Source organism: Eutrigla gurnardus, assembly GCF_963514095.1.
Source record: "Eutrigla gurnardus genome assembly, chromosome: 3".
In the NCBI taxonomy this organism is placed as follows: domain Eukaryota; kingdom Metazoa; phylum Chordata; class Actinopteri; order Perciformes; family Triglidae; genus Eutrigla; species Eutrigla gurnardus.
This window is the reverse complement of record NC_139917.1, coordinates 31,631,149-31,658,353: the sequence shown is the minus strand read 5'-3', so window position 1 is coordinate 31,658,353 and position 27,205 is coordinate 31,631,149. Positions and strand designations below refer to the sequence as shown.

Here is a 27,205-nt window from a genome sequence, read left to right as displayed (position 1 = left end):
CACTCCAACTACTCACAAGTTTCAGAAGAGAGGATTTTTCTTTGTTTTTCTGCTATTAGTCCTCAAGACTTTTATGTCGCTGATAAATTAAATGTTTGGAATTCTGAGGCCACCTGTACCTCGTTGATCTTAAAGGTTGAAATTCAGAATTCGGAGGATTCAGTGATGGAACGCTGGTACATTTTTATAATAACAAGAATAAATGAATCAAATAAATGAAGTTTTAGCCCCAAAGTAAACATGTCAAACTGGAAGTTAAACATTTTCCGGTTAATCTTCAAGGTGCTAGAGTTGATATTCAGAGCATTAACAGTGCTTGAATTGGAATAAAAAAGGTGTCAGTACTCTAAATCAGCAGCTACACAGCACGCGTGGCTCTCGTGGATACCATGTGTTTTTGCCTGGTTTACCTAGATAAACCCTATACTAGTTGCTTAGATAAACCCTATACTAGTTGCTTAGATAAACCCTATACTAGTTGCTTAGATAAACCATATACTAGTTGATAATTTTCAGACACATTTCTCTGTAAAAAAAAAAAAAAAAAAAAACTTCAATCCTTATCTTCAAATTTATTTAGTTCATATTTTTGTACAGGAAAATATTGTTTGTCTAAATGGATACAATGTACAGTGAGATGGCAACTATGTGTGGTTTTATTGTAGCTACTAGCCATCATGCATCACTTTCAACCCACAATACATCACGTTAGGTAGCGCGCTGCAGGCGGCTACATCAAGTCGAATTCCCCTATTGAACAACTATCTATACCTAAACTAGTAGATAAAGATAAAGTAAAGATAAAGAGGAGGAACGTTGACCTGAGTATGAATGAAGTTGCTGTCCCTCTGTGTGTGTTGTTATCACAACGTCTCTGTGCTTTGTTTATGTCGCCGGGCCGGCCTCGCATGCCCTTTCGTGCACGTGAGCGTGCCTGTGAGTGCACGTGAGCGTGCATCCCTGGCTAGCTTGTGGAAGCTGTGCTGCACTGCGGTTACAGCTGATAACGTCATGGCAACGTAGCGCCAACCCTCTGGCTGTTGCCTTTGTTTGCACCGCTAGCTGCTAGCCACCGGCTCAATAGTAGCCATGTTGAGAGCCATGTGGACTCAATCCCTCGCTCATGGATCTAGGCTCTCAATTTAGAGCCTTTGAAAACAAAATAAACCAAATTTAACAGAAACTGCAATGAATTTAAAAACAAACTGTTGAAAAGGAATTAAACTAGTCTGACATCGGGGTCAAAAGTGATTTAGTTTTGAAAAGGTCAAAGGTCAGGTGAGCAGGAGGTGAAGCACAGACCTGGATCCATCGGGGAACACCAGCACCCCACAGCCGTTGAAGAGGCCGTTCTCGAACTGTCCAGTGTAGCAGGTCCCATCGCTGAAGGTCAGCTGACCGAGACCGTGACGCAGACCTGTGGTGGCAAACACACACACACACACACACACACACACACACACACACACACACACACACACACACACACACACACACAGCTGAGGTCAAATATCACAAAAATATCACAAATATCAGATACGTACATCTTCACAAAGTGTTCTTCCACTTAAATAAAAAGTAACATTTTGCAAAGTAAGTTTTCTATATAACTAAACGTTTTGCAGGATTATTGCTCAAAACGCTTCTGAGTGATTATGTTTAAAAGGTATACCGGTCAACATAAACACAATTGTGAATATAAACTTGTTATTTATATTTCGATTATTTAAACTCTTTAAGATCCGGTTCTTGTCACCTTCTATTTATTAAATTTCTTTGTAATTTTATGTTTTTTCCCAACCTCGGTCTCACATTGTTCCCATGAATTAAATATTCAAGATGCAGACAAGCATTATGAATTAAAAATAACCCAACGTAGACAAATAGGGAAAATAAAAACGCTGTAAGCTTCTAAGAATCCCGTTTGAATATGAATGGATGATGTTAAAAAGCGTTTTCATGCTGCAGACAAAGCTTCGGACCGGGTTTCTCAAGGATGGACCATAAATTGGAAGATTGAACTTGTGAGAAGAAGAATGAAATCAATCAAGCCCACTTGTTCCTGTCCTTGAAGACTGAACCATTTGTATATATATATATAAACTGTATATATATATATATATATATACACATACCTACCAGCCGGTGGTTTTAAACCTCCAAACTGGACCATGACTATTTTTCCTTACTGGTGTGTGAGTGATTTTTTTTTTCGCCTCCTGAAATAAAAGTGTAATTCTGCCTCTAACTCTGCGACTAATGCTCGAGACCGGGTGGGGGGGGTGGCGGTCCGAGGAGGGACTCGTCAGCCTCCATTAGCAGGCCTGGCGGGGTTTTGGGGGAGTTGGACACGGTCTGAGGTCTGAGGAGGTCCCGGGTCCCTCAGAGCAGCTGTAAGCAAGGAATAGGATTTACTGTGAGCTCGCTAAGTGGCATGAAGCTTGTGTGTGTGTGGGGGGATTTACAGGAGGGGGGGCAGGCTGCCTGGCAGGGGGGTGAGACGAAGGGTGAGTGTTGTCGCTCACTCCCAGTAACGGCAAAGTAAATTAGGCTTCCATCTGTCGGGGATCTGAATGTGCTGCTCTGGACCTGATCCCAGCAGGAGAGATCACTGGAGATCTGTAGGAGATCCACTCCACCATCCTCTGATGCATCCCGGGTACACTGTGTGTGTGTGTGTGTGTGTGTAGATCCAACTCTTCAGCCTTCGGGAGCGTTGACAAAGTGACCGAGAGCCCCGAGGCAAGAACGTCACGGCCTCCGAGAATCTGACAATCTGTGGCGAGTCAACGAGGCCGCGGTCCGTCTGGCCGAGTTGAGATTTCAACTTCCATCCTTTCAGGCACCAGGCATCAGCCAATCAGATTGCAATGCAAATATATGCAATAAACTACTCGTCCATTTTGCATGATAATAATACGGGAGCCGGAAGTAGCCGGGAAGCGATCTCAGCGGCTGCTGGCTGCGTCCGCAAAGGCATCTCCCCCATGAACCAGACACGCCTTCCCTCGCCGGCACCAGTCCGTCAACGGAAAGGTCGTCTGAACGCGCCCTAAGGGGGCAAAGGACGGCGGCCTCATGGACGAACCCGGCCGACTTCCTGTAACCCGACAGCCCAGCTGGGCCCCCCAGCCCCCACCCGGTCCTCAACCGGCGCTCCTCGCTCTATTATTCATGTGACACCGTAAACTGCCGTCCGACACGCCGGCCTGTTTGTGTGCAAACAGGGAGTCAGCATGGAGGCGGAGAGACACAGGGCTACACACACACACACACACACACACACACACACACACACACGACAGAAATGACAGAAGAACCTGATCTGTGATGAAGGAGGGGAGACATATTAACAGTAATATCTATAACGATTAAACCAAAACAACACGTCCTGCTTTCTCACCGCGCCGTTAAAGCGTTAAAGGGTTAAACGTCAAAGGGTTAAAGCGTTTCTCGCTGCGTTTTTTGGTTGCGAGGTTCATCTGTGTTGGTTCACTAAATCACACGTTCTATGGTTATCATTAAACCTGCGCAAAAACACCAAACTTTGTAAAACCCTGTTCACTAAACCACCCTGTTCACTAAACCACCCTGTTCACTAAACCACCCTGTTCACTAGAACCCACCCTGTTCACTAGAACCCAACCTGTTCACTAAACCACCCTGTTCACTAGAACCCACCCTGTTCACTAGAACCCACCCTGTTCACTAAACCACCCTGTTCACTAAACCACCCTGTTCACTAGAACCCACCCTGTTCACTAAACCACCCTGTTCACTAAACCACCCTGTTCACTAGAACCCACCCTGTTCACTAGAACCCAACCTGTTCACTAAACCACCCTGTTCACTAGAACCCACCCTGTTCACTAAACCACCCTGTTCACTAGAACCCACCCTGTTCACTAGAACCCAACCTGTTCACTAAACCACCCTGTTCACTAGAACCCACCCTGTTCACTAAACCACCCTGTTCACTGGAACCCACCCTGTTCACTAGAACCCAACCTGTTCACTAAACCACCCTGTTCACTAAACCACCCTGTTCACTGGAACCCACCCTGTTCACTGGAACCCACCCTGTTAACTAGAACCCACCCTGTTCACTAAACCACCCTGTTCACTAAACCACCCTGTTCACTAGAACCCACCCTGTTCACTAGAACCCAACCTGTTCACTAAACCACCCTGTTCACTAGAACCCACCCTGTTCACTAAACCACCCTGTTCACTAGAACCCACCCTGTTCACTAGAACCCAACCTGTTCACTAAACCACCCTGTTCACTAGAACCCACCCTGTTCACTAAACCACCCTGTTCACTGGAACCCACCCTGTTCACTAGAACCCAACCTGTTCACTAAACCACCCTGTTCACTGAAACCCACACTGTTCACTAGAACCCACCCTGTTCACTAAACCACCCTGTTCACTGGAACCCACCCTGTTCACTAGAACCCACCCTCTTCACTAGAACCCACCCTGTTCACTAAACCACCCTGTTCACTGGAACCCACCCTGTTCACTAAACCACCCTGTTCACTAGAACCCACCCTGTTCACTGGAACCCACCCTGTTAACTAGAACCCACCCTGTTCACTAAACCACCCTGTTCACTAAACCACCCTGTTCACTAGAACCAGTTTTGTGCTGGCGGAGGGGAGAACATATGTTCCTTTCGCTGCCAAACCTGTCCTGGTTGTTGAGCGCCGCCCTGAAGGTCGTCTGAGTGTTATTGTCAGACGAGTTTCCGTGGTGTGATATCAGCCTCGCCGCCACCAGATGGACTCTGTGTGTCGAGGTGCACATTTTCTTTTAGCTACAAACTTTAGTTTTACACATTTTTTTCAGGTCGTTTTTTTCTTCTTGCTCGTTGGATTCAGAAGTCTCATTCATGAAATGGTAGATTTGAACATAAATCACTGAAAACCTCCGGATTCACGAACGCCACGATGACCTCCGATTGGATCATATGTATGCTCATCAATCGTAAACCGACCGCTGCAATTAGCATAAACCCCGCCCCTGAAGCACCATATAAGGAGGTGATGATGACCTGATGACAATCTTATGGTTTATTATTATTCAACATGAAGCCTCGACACGCAGAATATTAAGTCAATTTAATGAACCCGTTCACATTTTCAAGAAAGCTAACATGAGAGCCTCCAACGCTGTCACATCTATCACATTACAACACTTGCATAAAAATGTGACAGATGGATGAGCAAGACAGTGAGCGAGTGAGAGGGTGAGAGAGTGAGGGTGAGAGTGTGAGGGTGAGAGAGTGAGAGAGTGAGGATGAGGGAGTGAGGGTGAGAGAGTGAGGGTGAGAGTGAGAGTGTGAGAGAGTGAGGGTGAGAGAGTGAGGATGAGGGAGAGAGAGTGAGGGTGTGAGGTTGAGAGAGTGAGGTTGAGAGTGAGGGTGAGAGAGTGAGGGTGAGAGAGTGAGGGTGAGAGAGTGAGAGTGAGAGTGAGGGTGAGATAGTGAGGGTGAGAGTGAGGGTGAGAGAGTGAGGTTGAGACTGAGAGAAACCGAGGGTGAGAGGGTGAGGTTGAGAGTGAAAGGGTGAGCAGGTCGGTCTTGCCTTCTTTCCATTCGCCGTGGTACTCCTCGCCATTGGAGTAGCTGAAGGAGCCTCGTGTCAGGGTCATGGGTCCTGCTACTGCTGAGACACACACACACACACACACACACACACACACACACACACACACACACACACACACACACACACACACACACACACACACACACACACACACATTAAACATCCTCCACTGCTCTGGTTTCCCCACCTCTGATTGGACGTTGTAACCAAGAAGTGGTGAGATAAACTCATGCTACGTGTCCACAGGCAGCGGTGTTTCTCCGCGTCCCATTCATTGTCTATGTGAAAAGCCGTGCAATGCATTCTGGTAGCGTCGCGGCGAATGTCGAGAGACGGCGCGCCGAGTTGGCTGCTCCTCATTTGCATAAAGTTGAAGTGAATCTACTTTATGCTAATCAGAGGCGCCGGGCTCGACTCGCCGCCTCGGGAACGCTTGCGAAAATCTTCTAAACTGAATGTAGTCGATCTAAAATAAAGACAGATTCAACAACTGCATAGCTTATTTCTCACTTAAAATGCTTTCAGAAACACCTTTCGGTGAACTATTTTCATAAAATAAGAGAAAGTTTCCAAACAAGCCGCCATGTTGGTCTGCGTGAACTCCGGAGCAGCAGGCCACCAGTCAAAGCGATCGTCCAATCAGGTGCAGCCATGAAGTGGTTGTAGCAAGGAGAGCGCCTGTCAATCATCCTCTCGTGGCAGCCCACTAGCGTGCAATACCGGCAAGCGGCGCGTCCACTCGCGTTTAAAATCACCCGTGGACACGTACCTTCAGAAGCCTGAGGTGTAACTTTCAGCCAATCAGTGACCTCCTTTATATCCTCTCTACTCTGATCACTATAGACTCTGAAGAGGCTCCGAGACCCCGACTCTGGTCTCCATGGACTCAGAAGAGGCTCTGAGACCCCTACTCTGGTCTATATGGATTCTGAAGAGGCTCTGAGACCCTGACTATGGTCTCTACTCTGGTCTATATGGATTCTGAAGAGGCTCTGAGACCCTGACTATGGTCTCTACTCTGGTCTATATGGATTCTGAAGAGGCTCTGAGACCCTGACTATGGTCTCTACTCTGGTCTATATGGATTCTGAAGAGGCTCTGAGACCCTGACTATGGTCTCTACTCTGGTCTCTATGGACTCTGAAGAGGCTCTGAGACCCCTACTCTGGTCTCTACTCTGGTCTTTATGGACTCTGAAGAGGCTCTGAGACCCCTACTATGGTCTCTACTCTGGTCTCTATGGACTCTGAAGAGGCTCTGAGACCCCGACTCTGGTCTCTACTCTGGTCTTTATGGATTCTGAAGAGGCTCTGAGACCCCGACTCTGGTCTCTACTCTGGTCTCTATGGACTCTGAAGAGGCTCTGAGACCCCGACTCTGGTCTCTACTCTGGTCTCTATGGACTCTGAAGAGGCTCCGAGACCCCTACTATGGTCTCTATGGACTCTGAAGAGGCTCTGAGACCCCGACTCTGGTCTCTACTCTGGTCTTTATGGATTCTGAAGAGGCTCTGAGACCCCGACTCTGGTCTCTACTCTGGTCTTTATGGACTCTGAAGAGGCTCTGAGACCCTGACTCTGGTCTCTACTCTGGTCTCATGCAGTAACATAATTGCTGTGATACACATCAGGCTGTCACATCCGACTGGGGGGAGGGGGGGCGGAGCCTGTGTCCCTCCATCTAATGTTGCCACAGTAACGGCGCTCCTAATCCCTTTCATCCTGCCGGCATGACGCTGTCAGCGCTGACACACACACACACACGCGCGCGCGCACACACAGTGAGGAAAAGTAAATAAACGGTTTTACCTGTTTTATTAAAAGCACAACTGTCCTGTGTTTTCCTCTACATCCCTGAACGCAACGCGGCAGCTGGAGGATTCCTCCGTCCCTCTCCTCCTCCTCCTCGGAGCTGCTGTTCCCTCCGCGGAGCTGCTTCGGCGTCTCTCCCCGCAAGGAGCCGCGTCCTGATTGGCTGACGCGCCTTCCACCCCGACTCCAAGGCGTCCTCTCATTGGCCGCTCCCCCCCCCCCCCTTCTCTCTCCGCGGCAGACATCTTCGTCGAGGGCAGCGGGTTCAACGAGTTAATTAGCGGGAGTGCCCCCCCCCCGTCGGAGCGGCCGTCCTTGGCCGGTGCGTTTGTTTTAATGCAGCTCCCCGCCCTCCGCGGTGTCGTTAACCGGCAGCGAGGCTCCCCTCGTAACGACGCGGAGTCACTTCCGCCTTTCAATTTGGTGATTAGTCCCGCGTTTTGGCGAGTTTTTATGGAACTTGATTTATCGTTCTGCCCATGCGCAGAAAACAGCTGTGCGCTGAGGGGTCGTTTAAATGGGGAGCTTTAATTCAGGTAAAAGCTCAGAAAAAAAATATCAAGGTGACCCAAATTAATTAAATGATTCTCACTTCTAGGATCCAACAATAGGTTTAACTAATCATGATAATTAATACGAAACAGTGAAATCAGTATTTGATCAACAACAGCCTTTTAACATCATATATAATAATACTTTTTAAAGTTTTATATATAGCGCTTTTCCAGGTGCTCCAAAACGCTTTACAAAAAACAAGCTAAATCAAAACAAGAACAGAACAAGCAAGCAAGCCAGCAGAAAAATAATAATAATAATAATAATATATATATATATATATATATATATATATATATAATAACAATTAAATAATATACTGTATATATGATCTATCTATCTATCTATCTATCTATCTATCTATCTATCTATCTATCTATCTATAAACATCTTAGATAGGAAGCCAGACAGAAAAAGAAACTACAGCCAGGGACGAGAATAAACACTAAACATCGGCCGGAAAACAGTTTATATATAAATATTATACGACCAACAATAAAAATATAAATAAAACCTTTCTGCATATTCTCACCGCTGCTGTTGGTTTGGTGTCAAACAGTGTTCAAACATACTCTGGTATAAAAGTAGAAGTACAAATTCTTTACTCAAGTAAAAGTATTCAAAGTAGAAAGTAAAACGATCCCTATGAAAGACATTTCTACTGGTGTCATATTAATAATAATAATAATAATAATAATAATAATAATAATAATAATAATAATCAATAATAATCCCTCAAATGCATTAAAACTAAATTAACGAGCCTGTTTTGAAAATGTGAGGAGGAAAAAGTACAGATATTTGTTTTATAATGTAGGGAAATAAAGTACAAAGTTGTCAGAAACAGAAATACTCATGTACAAGATACCTGAAAAGTACATGTATTTGTACTTCCTGCGTCCGGTTGCATCCTTGCCCCAGCTGCTTCCTGCTGAGCAGCGACCTGCATCGAGGGTGGAGACAGACATCCAAAGCGTAAGAAGATGCCCCATTGCATGCTGGGTACTAGTTATTAAGTCTCGTCACATGATCAAACACAAACATGTTAACCAGCAGTTATTATCGCATATCTGAATATATGACAATAAAATGTATATTACAGAAAATAAGAAATACTTTATAAATCCATCCATCCATTTTCTACAGCTTATCCTGTATTTAGGGTCGCGGGGGGGCTGGAGCCAATCCCAGCTATCATTGGGCGAAGGCAGGGTACACCCTGGACAGGATGCCAGTCTATCACAGGGAGACATGTAGAGACAAACAACCATTCACACTCACATTCACACCTACGGGCAATTTAGAGTCACCAATTAACCTATCCCCATCCTGCATGTCTTTGGACTGTGGGAGGAAGCCGGAGAACCCGGAGAGAACCCACGCTTACACGGGGAGAACATGCCAACTCCACACAGAAGGAACCCGGGGCCGACCCGGGAATCGAACCCAGGACCCTCTTGCTGTGAGGCGAGAGTGCTACCCACTACACCACCGTGCAGCCCTACTTTATAAATATAATACAAATTTAATTTAATTGTTAAAAGAAAAAAGTTTATGTAGAACAAGATTATTTTGTATGATAAAGATGATTTAGCTTTTTTTTAGGGTTTTTACATCAAATGGCACCGTTCCACTTACCTGTTTGTTAGCGTCGCCGTGGTAGCGACATGTCAATCAGCAGGTAAGCCCCGCCCCCAAAGCATCCCCTGCTTTCTGGTCTGGTGGACTCTAAATGGACCATAATGTACTAAATGAACATCATGCTGGATTGAAGAAGACTTGAAACTAGAGATTGAGACCATAAACTCATGTTTACAATGTTTACAGAGATAATACATCAAGAGAGAAGTAGGACCATTTTCTCATAGACTTCTATACTACCAGAGAGGAGTCGCCCCCTGGTGGCCAGCAGAGAGAAGTAGGACCATTTTCTCATAGACTTCTATACAACCAGAGAGGAGTCGCCCCCTGGTGGCCAGCAGAGAGAAGTAGGACCATTTTCTCATAGACTTCTATACAACCAGAGAGGAGTCGCCCCCTGGTGGCCAGCAGAGAGAAGTAGGACCATTTTCTCATAGACTTCTATACAACCAGAGAGGAGTCGCCCCCTGGTGGCCAGCAGAGAGAAGTAGGACCATTTTCTCATAGACTTCTATACAACCAGAGAGGAGTCGCCCCCTGGTGGCCAGCAGAGAGAAGTAGGACCATTTTCTCATTGACTTCTATACAACCAGAGAGGAGTCGCCCCCTGGTGGCCAGCAGAGAGAAGTAGGACCATTTTCTCATAGACTTCTATACAACCAGAGAGGAGTCGCCCCCTGGTGGCCAGCAGAGAGAAGTAGGACCATTTTCTCATAGACTTCTATACAACCAGAGAGGAGTCGCCCCCTGGTGGCCAGCAGAGAGAAGTAGGACCATTTTCTCATAGACTTCTATACAACTAGAGAGGAGTCGCCCCCTGGTGGCCAGCAGAGAGAAGTAGGACCATTTTCTCATAGACTTCTATACAACCAGAGAGGAGTCGCCCCCTGGTGGCCAGCAGAGAGAATGACAGTTCAAGGCACTTCAGCATTGGCTTCACTTTTCAGAACTGGAGGTTGCCTCCTGCTCTGTAGTTAATCCTGCAGAAGTAACAACACCATAATAACCTGCATGTGCCTTTGTTTTTCTTTAACTAGTCATCAGCGGAGAAGTTCATCAACAGGACCGGCAGCGAGACCGGTCTGGAGGTCTTCCACAGGTCTCCCACAGCACCTGTATTCTCTGGATTTAAGCCCCCTGAAGCCGACCTGAGAAGGTATCATAGATTCACACAAGGACACAACGTAAAGGACAACATTCGCTTTATAGTGTTGTTTCATCTCTATAAACAGTTTTAGGCGTCAGGACGAGATTTTAGTTCTGGATTCTGTTTGGCGTTGTGCCGACCAATCACGTTGGAGCAGGTTTCTGTTGGACGCAGATGAACGAGGCCACGCGGTGAAGCAACAAATATTGTTGACAGGATGTTTTTTTTCTGCAACAAACCGACAACAACAGGCAGTTTATTGTGTTTAAGGGAGATTTTCTTTTATATTTTCTTTTAAAGAATGAAATAAATCTTGCAGAAATAATGTTAATGATCATCGTGCCTCTTCAGTGTTGGTACATCCTGATGCCCCCCCCCCCCCCCCCCCCCCAAAAAAAAAAAAACTCAGTTCGCCCAATATTACATTACATTAATTAATTTATAGCACTCAGCGTGGAAATGCAACATAATCCCTGAAAGGAGAACTTGTAGTAATCCTTTAATTTGAATATTAGAAATTAGTGGACATGAATGTGAGTGATGTCACAGTGTTTCCTGGTAAAAGACGTATGGAGACGTTATGGGGGGTTTCTCTCCTCAGACAGTCTGGGTGTGTTTACATCAAAGAGCTGAAGGCTTTGATTTCCACAAAATGACACTGGGGCAGTTTTGTTTTGGGGGGCAACAATGCCTCCTTGTGCTTTATTTACTGTGCGTTGGGAGGTGTCTGTTGGTTTAAACAATGCTGCGTCTTTATGTGCATTTTAAATCCCCGGCACAGCCTCGCGCCCTTTGACACACATAAGCTCTAAGCCATGTCAAATTTGGAGCCCGGGCGCCATGTGCCGGACCCTATACGCCATTAAAAACAGACAAACATCCCATTAAACCACCAATGACAGCACATGCTCGCGCAGAGATGCTGGGAGGGAGGGGGGAGGGGAGGAGGAGTGGGTGGGACAAACGAGCGCTATAGAAAGGGGGATGCTGCAGCCCCGTCCCCCTCATATCTCACTCCACCCAGCCCTTAGAATAAAAAGCACCGGTGACGTGCGCGCAGGGAAGCACCCAGCAGTATGTGCGCGCCCACGGGAGGGGCCGACAGAAAATGGCGAGTCTGTGCAAAAGGCAGCAATGCACGGTAGAGAGGCGCGGCTTTCGGCAGGAACTTGACTCTTGGAGGCACAAACTCATTCACTGTGTAGGTAAGCTCGCTTTGGCGTGTGCGTGTGTGTGTGTGTGTGTGCGTGTGTGCGGAGGTCCGGCGTGGCGGTGTGTTTTGCTGTGTTCTCCCTCCGCGGAGCAGAGCGCCATAACGTCCGCTGCTCAACAACCTACAGGCTCCTACATGAAGCTGTCAGTGTTTTTGTGACGCGCGGCTGTTCCCTAGCGCCGCCCGCCTCCCGCTGGACACATTCCCCCCCCCCCAAAAAAGAGAAAAAGATAAGCTTAAGCTTAAGTTTTCGGGCTCGTGCCCAGCATGTTGACAGGTGTGTCGCGTGCACGGGTTGCGCGTGTCACCTGTGAACCTGCTGGTTTCATCCCCGGGCTCGCTGCTTTGGAGCCGGGGCGGGGGGGGGGAGGAGGAGAGGGGGGGCGACTATATATTTTTATACATTATTTCATGGCTGTTTATTTATTGTAAGCGGAAGGCGAGTCACGTGTGCAGAGGAGCTGCGCCTCGGCCAATCGGCTTCCCCGCTATAGGCAGGCCCGTGCCCGCGTGCGCGCCGCCGCTGTGGTTGAGATTTTTTTTGGTGAAGGGAGGGAGCGCGCTCTCAATGTCCAAACATGGCCCCCCCTCCCCCCCTCCTCCACTTCCCTGGAAATCGGCTTTTGGGAGCGCGCATTGCTGCATTGGGGGAAATGTCAGGGGGAATAATTTTGTATTTTAGGGTTGGGGGGGTGAGGTGGTCTACGGGGAGATCCCGACTCTCACACCGGGGTCGGGACTTGTTGAAACGGCGCTGCTGGCGGCGGAAACAAAACTCTGTCCTGCGCAGTTTTTGATTATTATTAAAAAAATAATAAAAATAAAAAGGAAAGGGAGGAAAAAATGTTTACGTTCGGCATCGAACGTGCGTGCGCGTGTCAGTCTTTTGTCTTGTTGGACAAACTGGGGAAGATTCAGTTGTTGACTTCTCATCAGTTTCATGTCTGCTTTTATTTTGGACCCCCCCCTCCTCCCCCTCCTCCCCACTCCTCCCTCCTCCATCACTCCTCCATTCCTGGTGTATTTCATTAGCTCGCTTTAATCCGGTTACATCGACCCATCCCGATGTTATGTCAAGATTATCATCCACTCTTCGCCTCTGATCTGCTAACCTCTCCGGGTCTCTCCCTCGGCTCCTAATCTGGCTTTTCTTATATATATTTATTTATTGTTTTTGGACGCACTTCTGCGTCCAGATGTTGCGCGTTGAACTGTCACCTACTTACCCATCCGAGCGCCGCGTAATGACCCGCGTGGCCTGATTCCGAGCGCATTTTAGTAAAGAAAACCTCCTAATGAGGCTCCGCCGCCTCGGTGTTACATTAAAAGGTTTCTGTAATCTCTGACCTCCCGGCAGAAAGCCGGCAGAAAGCCGCCACCAATCACAAATCAGCATGTAAACAAAAGGCTTTTCCTGCTTCCATCACTCCATGTGGGGTTTTACTTTTCCATTGAGATTATTAATAAATAAATACATTTAAAAGCAGTGACCCGGTTTAATTAGTGGCCTTTTAATGGTTTTAGTGTGAAGTAAAAAATCACTTGGCCTCCTTTTTTTTGGAGTGGACAGAAGTGTGACATCGGACTGATATCATCACCAGCATCACAGATCGCTCCGTCTCTACGGGGAGCCCTCTGTGTGTGTGGTTACCGTGTGCTCCTTTGTCGTACTCTCTTCGTCTCTGGTCTCCGAGTTAATTCGTTCAAGGGCTAATTTCTCACGGTTGAAACTGGAAACATCATAAGATACGTTTGTCTTCTGACCAGTGGAAGAATTTGTTTTCTAAAATAAAAGAGACCTAAAAGCTGAAAAACAGTAACGGCATGTCAAAGTGTCGCATTAATATTGCAAATAATTCCCCATCGTCTGAGACAAAGAAGAGCAGCCTCAGCGAGGGAATGTGTGCTTGAACGATGCATTAATGGCTTTTTAAAAAAAGAATAATTGATTACTCGATAAATAGTTTCGTCTCGGGGAAACAGTTTTGTTTTTGTCACACGGTTAAAAAAACCCTTCAAACTTTTGATTTGATCCAGCATGAAAATATGTATTTTAAAGTCGTGAGCCGAACCTCTTGTTATTAATCGTGATCCTTTCAAAACAAAAGTGGAAGTTTATTAAGGCGATGTGACAGGATGCAGCCGGTGGATGCCACCGGCCTCGCCGCTGCCGCCGTGTAGCGATAATAAAGTAGGACCTGTGTGCCAGAGAAAGGTTAACGTTATTAGCCGGTAGCAATTAGAGCCCAACTGCTGATTCCTTTGGCACATATTCTGGTAAGAGACTGCAGCTAATTTGATAGCAGGGAGGGAGGGAGGGAGGGAGAAGGAGAGAGAGATGCCACCGGTTGAGCGAGAGATAGGTGGAGGGGGGCTGTTACGGTGTTACGTTGACCAAAGTTCTCCACGGTGATCTGGAGACTCACTTCCAACCAGAGGCAAAAGATTGGGGCTCGACTGCTTATCGGCATCTTTTTAAGCCGATCTGAATGTTAAAATGTGCTATGTTGGCTCTGATGCAGCCGCGGCTCTTTTATTTGTTTGGTTGTTCAGGTCATGATGGAAGGTTCTCTGAATTAAACATACGCTTCAAGTGTTTGTGATTTATTTGAAAAAGCGCTGTCATTTTTCTTTTTTTGGAGCGACAAAGGGCTCAGAACAGACATATTCAAAATGTAATTTATAGTACGGCAATCTTTTTTTTTTACTCCTTTCAACCTCAAACGCAGTGTATATAGAATTTACCAGAGGGAACTCGTATCTACTCACTTCACCTCAAGGAAACTCAATAAAATAGCTGTTGTTTACCTCAGTCAGACGCTGCTCAGGGTCAACAGGATCCTGGTGGTTGGTCCTCTGCCTGCCGGACTACACCATCGTCTAAATCATCACTGAAATCACTGTTTAAATCAACGTCTAAATCATCATCGAAATCAATGCTAAATCATCACTGAAATCAACGTCTAAATCATTAAAATCAACGCTGAAATCAATGTCGAAATCATCATTAATATCATCGAAGTCAATGCCTAAATCATCACTGAAATCATTGTTTAAATCGCCGAAATCATCATCGAAATCAATGCCTAAATCAATGCCTAAATCATCTAATTCATTGCTTAAATCGTCCAAATCATAGCCTAAATCATGATTAAAACCAACGTTGAAATCAATGTCGAAATCGACGTCGAAATCATTGCTTGAATCGTCTAAATCATCGTATGAATTAACATCAGAATCAAGGCTTGAATCTTGAAAGATCAACCATCTTGGTTCATAGTGTCTATCTGTGCATCCATCCTTCGATTACCCACAATACTCGGAGTCAAATCCTTGTCTCATCGTGTCTATAGAGCCAGCCCCCCGACCCCTCCCTCTCCAAGCGGACGGCTGTTATTTCGGTAATGGACAGATGGACGCCCCGAGAGATCTGCTGCCACTTTCTCATCTTGCTAATTCTTTTCATGAGCTTTCTGAAAGGAAAACAAAACGTGGCAGCGATCCATCGCTCCGATGCCAACGCTGTAAATCTCTGTGGCGTCCTCATTACACATGCATGCACCCCCCCGTCTCCCCCGTCCCCCAACGGTCATGTGTGTGCAGCTATCTCGGGGGCCGATCCATGCCAACCAGGAGGTCTCGTGGGAGGAGGGTTGCTCTCTTTTGGGGGGGGGGCTACAATCTGTGGAAAAGCAAAATACACCACTGGCACCGAGCGATGTCGACAGAAGGTGTGTGTGTGTGTGTGTTAGTGTGTGTGTGTGTGTGTGTGTGTGTGTGTGTGTGTGTGTGTGTGTGAACCTTCATTTATCCAGGCAGCGTCCGCCGAGTGCCCGCCGTCGTCCCGCCGAGCGTTCAAACACAACAACGCACCTTTATCTCGACTGCCAGAGGGACTCGAACCGCCGGCGCTCCGGTTTACCCACCGGCTTGTTTTTCATCCCACGAGCATGAATTTGTTTCTGAGGAGTAAAGAAAAAGAAAAAACATTTCATGTTGTTTTCACGCCGGCTGTTAATGCGTCCGCGTCAAAGCGGAGCGACGGCTTTAAAGGAACAAAGTTTTGAGTCTTGGCAACTTTTTTTTTCTGAATCTTTGGCGTATTTTTAGTTTATTCCGTTTCCTCCCCAGGGAGCTTTTATTCACGGTGAACGTGACAGGAAGCTATTAATTATAGCCAAATCAGAGACCAAAAAAAGTTTGTTGCTGAAACTGGCCAAACCTGCATTTAACATATGGATCAGTCTGCAACCATTTAAATGATGTTTTATATGATATCAAATGGAAAAACAAAAATAATAGGTTTTTATTGTTCATGGTTGTCTTCCTCACATCTCGTCATCCAAGAAGCTCCAAAATGATAGTTATAGTAATATCACATCAACGTTAAATACAGAACACAGAATGAGCTGAAATGCTGAGGCGGCGTAACAGTGCTGTTTATCAGCTGGTTGATATTTGACTTCTGCTGATAACCACCAACCTTCCTCCACGTCTGAAACAGCAAGGAGTTCAGTGTGGATTTTCTTTGAGATTTTAAGTCTAAAAACCCCCACAAATGTCTTAGATTCTCTTCTTTTGTATTCTCCCTCGAAACCAAACAGACAAACCGTTCTGCTGGAAGATGTTTAATATAATTAAATAACGTTTTTAATGTTTGACCATTTACCATCTACTTCAGTGACCCTTATTTCTATCCTCTGTTTGTTGTTCGTGTGCGACCACGTTCATGGTTTGTGGATCGGCGTACGTTTATCCATAAACACATAAACAATAAACCCAGCGTTTAAACGGAGGACGTTTAACAAAGAAGAACAAACCAGCTTCCTGCCTCTCTCTCTCTCTCTCTCTGCCTCTCTCTCTTTCTCTGCCTCTCTTTCTCTCCCTCTCCCCCCCTCTCTCTCTGCCTCTCTCAGCCTTTCTCTCTCCCTCTCTTTCTCTTCCTCTCTGCCTCTCTCTCTCTTTCTCTCCCTCTCCCCCCCTCTCTCTCTCTCTCTCTCCCTCTCTCTGCCTTTCTCTCTCTCTTTCTCTGCCTCTCTCCCCCCCCTCTCTCTCCCTCTCACTCTCTCTGTCTCCCTCTCTCCCCCCCCTCTCTCTCTCTCTCCCTCTCTCTCTCTGCCTCTCTCTCCCTCTCTCTCTCTCTCTCTCTCTCTCTCCCTCCCTTTCTCTGCCTCTCCCCCCCTCTCTCTCTCTCTCCCTCTCTCTCTCTGCCTCTCCCCCCCTCTCTCTCTCCCTCTCTCTCTCTCCCTCCCTTTCTCTGCCTCTCTCTCTCCTCGTCTTCGGCCTCAGCAGCGACCAAAGTCCTCCATTTCCTTAAACTAAACTTTGTACACGGTGTCCCGGACTCGAACCAAAATTTATGTAAGCGTTCCATTGTGTGTGTGTGTGTTTCCTTTGTCATGTGAGCTACCTGACCTCCTTAGTAGTTCTTTGGATACTGACGCCTTGTGGGTTCATGCACGATATGGAGTGTGTGTTTGGAGTGTACACACACACACACACACACACACACACACACACACACACACACACACACACACACACACAGCGCTGGTGAGAGGTGTCAAGGCCTCAGAGCAGCAGGAATGTTTACTTGTGCCTGCCTTTAGTGAATTCCTTCTTATTCTTCCATAATGGCTGCTTTTGTGTGGAAGGTCATGTATGAACAATCTGCTTCTCAGAGTATTTGATCATGGAGGAGCATGTGTGTGTGTGTGTGTGTGTGTGTGTGTAAACCATTTAAGTTCATGTTTTAGGGAAGTTTTGCTCCAAAGTGATAGGAACACGCCCGTGTGTGTGTGTTGTATTTATATTTTCTAGTGAGAATTTGATCGGTGCGAATAGGGTTAAGACTTGTTGCGATAATAATAATAATAATAATAATAATAAATGTATTTATAAAGCACTTTCCGTCAAAGTGCTGGACAACAAGAAGAATATAAGAGTAAAAACAATAAATTAAAAACAGTAAAATTACAATAAAATCAAATAAATAAATGAAATAAAACAGCAACACAACTCAGGACTCATATGTAGCAGTAAAGTGGGTCTTTAGTGGAGAGAGCCTGCTCACCATCAGTGAGTGAAGTGATGAAGCCTTATTATTAAGAAGTCTGAAGTCTCTGCGTCTCCCTGAGAATTCAGTATTAATGGGATTTAAGTGTGTGTCATTAACGATGAATTAGTAGGAAGCAGCTCCTCTGGTATTCCTGAACAAGAGGAGCGGCTAACGAGGTGATGAAGGAGGCGAGCGGCGGTTCAGCGGTCACGCTTCAGAGTTAAAGGGACAGTCTGCTCCGAGTCATCACACAAATAATCTTTGTCATGTAAATAAATATCTGCCAGCTCGATGGTGATCGGATGTTTACAGACATTTATTATCACAATTATGTGCAACTACTTTGAATTGTAGAATTGAGCAATAATGCGTTTTATTGCTGCCAATTAAGGACTAATCAGTCTTAATGTTCGACAGGGTTCCTCCACCTTCTCCAAAGTCAAATTTAAGGACTTTTCAAGCATTTCCAGGTGTATTTCCATGCTTTTCCAGCCCCTTCCAGCTGTGGTAAACTCCATATTTGTACCAATCCAATGGTCAGGATTCAGTCTACTTATGATGTCACTTGTTCATCACATTAAATGAGATGTTATTGTCCTCTAAACAACCAACATGATGTTTGGAGACAGCTTTTTACAGAAGGACCACAAATGAAAGGAAAACTAATTCCACTAACAGATCCACAGAAATATAATCACCAACTATTTTCATCATCTGTTCATCATCAAAAGTCATTTTTCATAAAGAAATGTCACAAAATGCTGTTTTCAGTCCCTCAAATATGGAGATCTTCTTTTCTCTGTTCTATCATAGATGTCATCACATACAACACACATTTCAAGACCTTTATTCTACATCCAAGCACTTTTCAAACCTGGAAAACACCACACTCAAAGTGTTTTCAAGGATTTCCAGCACCCGTACCAACCCTGTGTATAGTAATGGTTATATTATTATTAAAATTTGTATTTAGTTTCATTATTTTGTATTTCATAAAACATGAAAAATATATAAACCCAGTTGGAAAGTAATAATCAATAATATAATACTGTGAATATAACATATCTTGTGGCGTTGTTGTTTAAAGAATCTGTACCCGCCGGTCATGGCAGCGTGCCACACACACCACTCTCTCTGCCGCTGCTGCACACAGGTGCACCCTGGGAAACGGAGGAGCGGAGAGGTGAGGGAGTGTTGAGGAAGGAATGTCGCTTTCATACGATAGAACTGGTCCGACGCCGTGACGGAGGAGCTCTGCTCAACAAATGACACAACGGAAACAATGAGCAGATATTTGCAATTCAAAAGGCAAGAGTGGGACTTCATTGTGGTCTGGCCTTGGACCTGGAGCTCAGGTAGACCCTGATCCAGAAGCAGCAAAGACGTGGGCTTTAGAAACAACAATGGAAGAAAAGCGATCTTCATTTCCCCCTCTTTAATCACGCACTTATTTTTATCAGCTTTCACTATTTACATATCTCATCTCCTTCGTTGTGTATTTGTATATTGTGAGCATCTGCATGGCGAGTGTGTGTGTATGTTTTGAAGATGCACAGCCAAATAAAAGGCCTTCTATTCTACATTCATGTTATAGAAGGCAATTAACCTCCTCTTTACTGAAAATAAAATAAATACTAAAAATGACTATTGCTGCTACGATAAATAAACCCCATTAATATCTTGTCAAACACATTTAATTCAGCAAAAGATTCATTTAGACACGAGCATCAATACGCAAATTAACTAATAAAACCGGCAACATTTTGATTTAAAAGAGGAAATATGTGACGTAACCATGGTTACGAGTTGGCGTGTAAACAAAACCAGCTGACTGAAGGAGTATATTGGAGAGGAAACGCAGAGAATTAGGAACACCCCCCCACCCCACCGTAGAGATGAGCTGCTGGCTGAGTCACCATGACAACATCTGTCGATGTTCATCAGTTCTCCTCTAACGCTGTCTTCAGGCCGAAACCTCCACACGAGCCATCAGAGGAACAATATTCATATTTCAGAGTTAAAGATAATAGGGGGGTGTAAGTGGAGGTGACAGGGCCGGCTGTGCCGGGTGAGGGCCGGGCCGGAGGAGGCTCTCCTCTGTGTCCGACCACGTCACCCTCTGTTAGGAGTCAAGACCCCACACACACACACACACACACACACACGCACACACACACACACACACACACACACACACACACACACACACACACAAACACTGCAGTAACAGTGAAGGTCAGGCAAAAAAACCGCCGCCGTCACTCCTGTCAGCGTCAGGAGAAATGTCACTTGTGTTTTCATCTCCTCTCTGTGGCGTCCTCCCTCTGACCTCTGACCTCCTTTAGTGGTGCATACTGGTATTTTCAGGTTACTTTTAAAGCTCCTCTTACTGGGCGCTTCAATGATCACAGTTGATCACGTGGTCCATATGTTTACAGGCTTTAGTGCTCAAAAATATTTTTCCCATCAGGCCGTGCTGCAGCAGCTCTTCTCAGTCTCCATCTGTTCGACCTCCTGCCCCTCCCTCCCAAAAAGCACAGTGTGCTCTGATAAATCTTAGTGTTAGTCAGAGATGACCCCCCCCCCCCCCCCCCCCCCCCCCCCCTCAGCAGAACCAGATCCCAGAACATGGTCTCAATCTCTAGTTTCAAGACTTCTTCAATCCAGCATGATGTTCATTTAGTACATTATGGTCCATTTAGAGTCCACCAGACCAGAAAGCGGGGGATGCTTTAGGGGGCGGGGCTTACCTGCTGATTGACAGGTCCATTTAGAGTCCTTTACCACTTAGCTGTAAAGTTGACTTTGAATCATGAGTAATCCAGTAAGGGTGCTGCTCTGCTGCTTGTGTTCATTGTGTTAAAACTCGGGGCAAAAAGCCCACAAACCAACGGGTGACGTCACCATGACGACGGCCACGTCTCCCACCAGTGTTTTGACAGATTGTGACTGCAGGCTCTTCTTGCTTCGTCGGCAGGAATAGAGTCGGCTCTTGTGTGGCTGCTGATCGCTGAACGATCGGGTTCTTTTTTCTTTTGAAATTTTGTTTCTGCTAAGAGGCACATTTATTATGCTGTGTGTTTGTTTACAGACACACAGACACACACACTGAGTGTGTTGCAGTGACATTTTACTCTCAGACGTAATTGAGGCAGTTTGGGGGTGATTAGTATTATGCCCCTATACCCAGGTATAGCCATTTCAAGGTGCATTTCCATGCTTTTCCAGCACCTTCCAGCTGTGGCAAACTACATATTTGTATCCAAGTGTTTTCAAGGATTTCCAGCACCCATACCAACGCGGATATAATAATATTACTTCTTACTAACGTGTACAGATGTTATGCTGCTGCGGAGCGATCATTATAATAAATACTAAAACCTGATCAGACTTCATTATTGTTGAGTAAAGCTGCTCAATAGAGACCAAAAAAAAGAAAAGTCAAAGTGTAATTTCAGTGCATTCAGTCTTCAAACTGATAAATTGTGATCTCATGTGCAGCGAATGTAATTGCTTTTTCAATGCTTCAAAAAAATAGTTCAGATGCTGTTTTGGGTTTGAAGCATGAGAACGATGTGTTTTTTTCTGATGTGACTCTAATTTGTAGTCATTTTGCACGCTTTGCTCAAAACGCTGCATGAAACGCATTTCTCTGTGGTTAATTAAGACGAGCGGCTCACGCAGTTCGGAGGTTTCAGCTGCCAGTGTCGCGGTCCGGACAATGGAAGCCCTGTGAGGAGCTGAACGCTGTCGGAACCGATGGAAGGGTCAAAACCACAAGGACAAATTCCTCTGAATTAGCATCTAAGAAGGACATGCTGGTAAAAGAGTGTGTGCGTGTGTGCGTGTGTGTGTGTGTGTGGGGGGGGGGGGGGTTAAACTCGACTGGAGGTCGAAGTCGAGCAGCAGCTTATGTTTCTCCCCAAAACGCCGATACACCGAAACCCGAAGTGAGCCGTCGACTACGCCTCCCAGGGAGCCTTGCAGTGAGAAACATCCGATCACTGAGCCTTAAAATGATGTCGCTGCGTAGCTAGCAGTTCGTTTGACTGAGCAACCGTCAAAACATTTCAGTTATTTTTATATAAAAAAGCAGCAAATTATTGATGTTTCTTCTTTGATAAACAACTTAATTGACCGATCAATGAATCTGTTTAACCGACTGGTTCCACTTGTACTCAATTCCAGTGTTCTGGTGTTTTATCACTGCTGACGAAAACAATCTTCTGGTACTTGAGCTCATCATCATGTGATGAGTTTTTAAGTAAAAGACAATTTCACAGTAAAAGAAAAATAGATGACGTGGACGTCCACACGGTCACACGTCAAATGTTTCCACTGCTTTTTATTTACTCTATTAAAAAGACAAAATGTCAAGAAGGCAAATATTCCTTCAGCCAGTTTTCCTTATTAAGGAGCAACACTACAGGCGAATGTTGAAATGTTGTTTAAATATGCAAATGAGGCCATTATCTATTGGTAACAATAGGTGAATTTAGGAGAAATCTACAGATACAAATAGACCGAAAAGAACAACCAATGTAAAGTTTCTGCCTTATGTCTCGCCTCAAAATACAGAACTAAGATGGGCTTAACTCACACGTAACTCAGGCTTAACTCTGGTTTAACTCAGGCTTAACTCAGGCTTAACTCAGCTTTAACTCTGGTTTAACTCAGGTTTCACTCAGGCTTACCTCGTAACTCAGCATATAAAAACACCTCATTGAAACTGGACAGAAAAAACACAATTAAAACGTCAGTGGTTATTCCGTCTGCTGTTCCAACGACGGCAAAACCCCCCCAACAACCACCCAAGTAAGCGAAGTTCTCAGCCAATGGCAGAGAGCCGATGTAGTCGTGGTTACAAACAGCTGATGCTCCGGTTCGTTTTGAAGGTGCTGCAGCTGGTCGAGGGGGCGGAGCTTCAAACTGGAGAAACCTTTCCGTTGGCATAGAAACAGGAAAGCTCACTATCGTCTCCATCGATTCCTTTAATCTGAACTCTGTAACATCTATAAACAAAATATTGAGTGCTCCCACAGCTGACGGTCCGGCACAGTCCATTCCGAGTATCACAACTCAGATTTGGATGCGGATCGGGCGATTTCAGGGTGTTTTGGATTTGGAGATTTGGGTTTGGAGCGTGTCGGCGAGAAGATTCCTTCTGATGTTCACACACACACTTTAACTTGAAGCTATTTTGCTGCTCACTAAAAAAAAAAGCATGAAACACATTCTCTCTGCCTCCAAGCTCGTTAACACTGCAAGCTCTTTTTTTTTGCAATTTGGACATTTTATCTGCGGCGACAATGAAAGCAGTGTGTTGCACACTGAGGAGCTGAGGCCCGAAGAAATCGCTGTAAGAGATCAGATCCGCAAGGAAACACTCATGTGAGTCAGATAAAAGGAAATGCTTGTAGATGAAAGATTTTTTTAGAGGAACGTCTGTCACTATTAATCTTCTGTTTCTACTTCAGTTGAATTCAATGTGATTTCATCACGGTCACATGTTCTCACGCTAACGCAGCTTCAGTGAACACATGCATCACTTTTTAAAATGGGGTTTTAAAAGGAAACGTCGGATTTCGTTTTCATCTCATTTTATGGGAAATTAAATGTATCCCAGGCAGCAACCTCTGCTTCTGAAAAGTGCCGCCGATGCCGAAGTGCCCTAAATCTGTCATACTCTCTGCTGGCCACCAGGGGCGACTCCTCTCGGGTTGTATAGAAGTATGAGAAAATGGTCCTACTTCTCTCTTGAGAGGTTCAACAGACCAGAAAGCAGGGGATGCTTTAGGGGGCGGGGCTTACCTGCTGATTGACAGGTCGCTACCAATGCTAGTTAGCTACAAAGATGACTTTAACACTCAGCTGTAAAGTTGAACCTTGAATTATAGAAGCTAACTTTGTTAGCAGCTTCACACCAGAATCCACACAAATCTGAACTTGAGGCTTTAAAACGGAAGTCCACAAACCGGCGGGTGGCGTCGCCATGACGATGTCCTCTTCTTATAGATGGACTGTGGTTCATCCACCGTGTTACAGCCGTTCCTTCAACTATGAAATATCGGATGAGACAGGTTGCGTCGAGGTGTCAAATCTGGACACGAATAGCTGACTTGCCATCTGGCGCATCTAGACACTAAAGTAGCGTTTAAAAAAAGACGGAGCGTAACCACGGAAACGGCGTTCACCTTTTATCAGCACTAGCTGAACAAACGTACATTAGAACATAATGCGTTTGGATATTAAGACCCGTCGCTATTTCTGCTCTCTAAGCAACCCCCCCCCCCCCCCCCCCAGCTGGTTGAGTGTTAGTGTGACATCATCAGGGTCACATGGTTTGGCGGCGTGGCAGTTTGGGATGTGGTTAATGAGTCGTGGACATTTTTGTGAACTAAGGTGTGTCGCGGCCTATCAGCGGCTCTTTGGACCGTCCACCTTTGGACCGTGGAGACAAATTGGGCAGGAGGCAATAACACACACTAGTGTGTGTGTGTGTGTGTGTGTGCTGCTGGTCTGGAGGCGGAGCTAACCGAGAGAACATTCCTTCATATTAGTGATAATATCATCTAATATTAATGCGAGGAGGCTCCTCTGCTGCTGTGTCAATATTGAACTCTGGAGCTGCTCTCTCACACACACACACACACACACACACACACACACACACACACACACACACACACACACACACACACACTCACAAAGAGTTCACCAGACCTTTGATTTGCAAAAAGGGAAGTATTTATGACGACTGTTAAAGCGGCATATGGAGGTGTATTGATGACAAAAGATCAGAGAGCACGTAAACAAAATTCTGAGCTGCGAGTTGATTTCTGAGCAAATTCCATCACGTGATCTTTTTCCCCGGTGGACACGCCCACTTCCTGCTGTCAAGGTCACGTCTTTTTAAAAAGCTAACAGGAAGTATCTCGTGAATGACCTAAAGTGCCTCATCTTTTATTGAAATGGGTAATATAAAGTCACAGGATTGCATTTTTTTTAAATCAAAAGTATGTATACCCAAAGGGAAAGAAATTATAAAAATAAATAAAATTGAAGGACATAAAATATATAAACAAAATCCAATTAAGAAGACAAATTCAATCTTGTTCAAAGAAAAGAAACAGGGTTCCTACACCTAGTCAAATTCAAGCACTTTTCAAGCATTTCAAGATGCATTTCCATGCTTTTCCAGCACTTTCCAGCTGTGGTAAACTCCATATTTGTATCAATACAAGGCAGAGGCGTGAAACCATGCGGCGGGGATTCTGGTCCCACATCCCACATGGGGGTCTGGTTAGATCACAGTAAACCCAAGCAACCCCCCACATCAGGCGTTCAGCTCGGGGAGTGACAATGAGGCTCCTTCATGAAGGTTTCGCTGATGTTTGTCGTAATTTACTCTTGTGGAAAACAATCCGTTAAGTACATTAAGAACTAGAAACAATGCTAACATCAAGCTAGAGGATTTTATCGCGATTAGAAACACAATAATCTGTTCACGGATCAGTTATCGAGATCATCGTAAATATCGTCACGAGCAGGTTGAAAACAGTTCACTATCGTGGTAGAAGTGAAATAAATAGTCTGATTTTAAAAAATCAACAATACAGAAATACTTTTTATTTATGCAGGAAGAGCTTCTGATTGATGATCTTATTTTAAAATATTTCGTTGTCGTGTGTTTTATCTGAGATACCAGGATGTTTTATTCCCGAAGAGTTTTCAGCATATTTTGATGATTTTGGGGATAATATTGTATTTTTTTCCAGGATCATCGTGACACAAATCTTTCATATCGTCCTCATAGATTACTCAAATGACAAATAAATCTGTAGACTAGCACTCAAATCAACTAATGCTATCGCAAATGTCACAAATGTACTTCCATATATGTGTGTGTGTGTGTGTGTGTGTGTGTTCACTGTAAACCAACATTGACATACGTAGATATCCATTTTATGACCATCTCTATTCTGGGTGAGCACAGAAGGTTAGCTGTGTGTGTGTGTGTGTCTCAAATAAGACGACTTAAAAGCAGCCATATGGTCATATCTGTGTGTGTGTGTGTGTGTGTGTGTGTGTGTCACATGGTTGGCCCCTATTAAACTCACTGCAGCACTTAGCTTCAGCTCCAAAATGGCTTCAGATCTCTGACTCTCAACTCAGGGTTGTTTCTTTAATGCCACGGGGTGTGTGTGTGCGTGTGTGTGTGTGTGTGCATGTGTGCGTGTGTGTGTGCGTGCGTGTGTGTGCATGTGTGTGTGTGTGTGTGTGTGCAGGTGCATGAGAAATTTGAACAAATTTGTACAAATGTGAACAATCTCACAGCCACAGGAACCTTTTTATAATTTTGTGGTCATTCTTAGTTCACTGGTTGAGCATTTTTGTTCCTAATATTGATTGTTCAAGTCTTTGGTTGGTGCTGTTGAATTCTTGTTCCCTCTTAAGAACCTGGATGTCCCTTTAGTGCGTCTGGCCGTCGTTCCTATCAGTCCTGAGAACGCGTTACCTGCCGGCTCAGATGTGTGTTCATCCTGTTAAATCGTCCTGTGGACTCATAAATATATAAAAGCTGCCAACGGACAGAAATGATGTTGAAAACTCTTTGAGTGTCGCCATGTGTTTTTTTTTTTTTTGTCTTTTTGAAATTATACGAAATGAAGAAACGGCTATTATTATTATTATTATTATTATTATTATTATTATTATTATTATTATTATTAATAATTTTAATTATTTTTTAGATATACTGGTCCTTTTTCCTTGTAGTGAGTTCTAATATATATCAGAACAATGGAAGATGTTACTAAATTTACACTTTTTTTTGTCCTTTTGAAATGATAAGAAACGACTATTATTATAAATTAGATTATTTTTATTTACACACACACACACACACACACACACACACACACACACACACACACTAAAAGAATATACAGTTTCCGTCTGTCTCATGCTTTCCTCTGGAACCAGAATAAAGGAAGATGTTACTAAGTTTACACTTTTAATGGCTTCCCTCTCCAACGCCGGCTCGTCTCGTCTGCACGACGTGGCGAGCCGGATGTTTCGTTTCGTCTGCAGATGTTGAACCGGATCACCTGACACACAGAGGCACCAAAAAACAGGATTTCATGTCCCCGGTTTGGCCCATGACAA

The 27,205-nt window shown here is 44.9% G+C and overlaps 3 protein-coding genes across 5 annotated transcripts in view; 2 read left to right on the top strand and 1 right to left on the bottom strand.

Annotated features, from left to right (window-relative positions):
• LOC311011252 (MORN repeat-containing protein 4-like) overlaps window positions 1-7,542 on the bottom strand; it is a 12,302-nt gene extending 4,760 nt beyond the window's left edge. Inside the window, exons 1-3 of one of the 3 annotated variants that reach the window (XM_084006087.1) lie at window positions 7,421-7,542; window positions 5,589-5,660; window positions 1,303-1,417 (exon numbers count right to left, since the gene is read on the bottom strand). In XM_084006087.1, coding sequence (XP_083862213.1) covers window positions 1,303-1,417; window positions 5,589-5,655 — 182 coding nt within the window. In that variant the 5' untranslated portion in view covers window positions 5,656-5,660; window positions 7,421-7,542. Of the gene's footprint in view, window positions 1-1,302; window positions 1,418-5,588; window positions 5,667-7,420 lie in introns of all 3 variants that reach the window. The other 2 variants (XM_084006086.1, XM_084006088.1) reach the window with 2 other exon arrangements.
• The window catches only part of hoga1 (4-hydroxy-2-oxoglutarate aldolase 1), a 154,630-nt gene that overhangs the window by 25,353 nt on the left and 102,072 nt on the right, over window positions 1-27,205 (top strand). The window lies entirely within an intron of this gene.
• The window catches only part of lcor (ligand dependent nuclear receptor corepressor), a 60,263-nt gene continuing 44,894 nt past the window's right edge, over window positions 11,837-27,205 (top strand). The window contains exon 1 of the mRNA XM_084006070.1: window positions 11,837-11,971. Coding sequence (XP_083862196.1) covers window positions 11,875-11,971 — 97 coding nt within the window. The 5' untranslated portion in view covers window positions 11,837-11,874. The remainder of the gene's footprint in view (window positions 11,972-27,205) is intronic.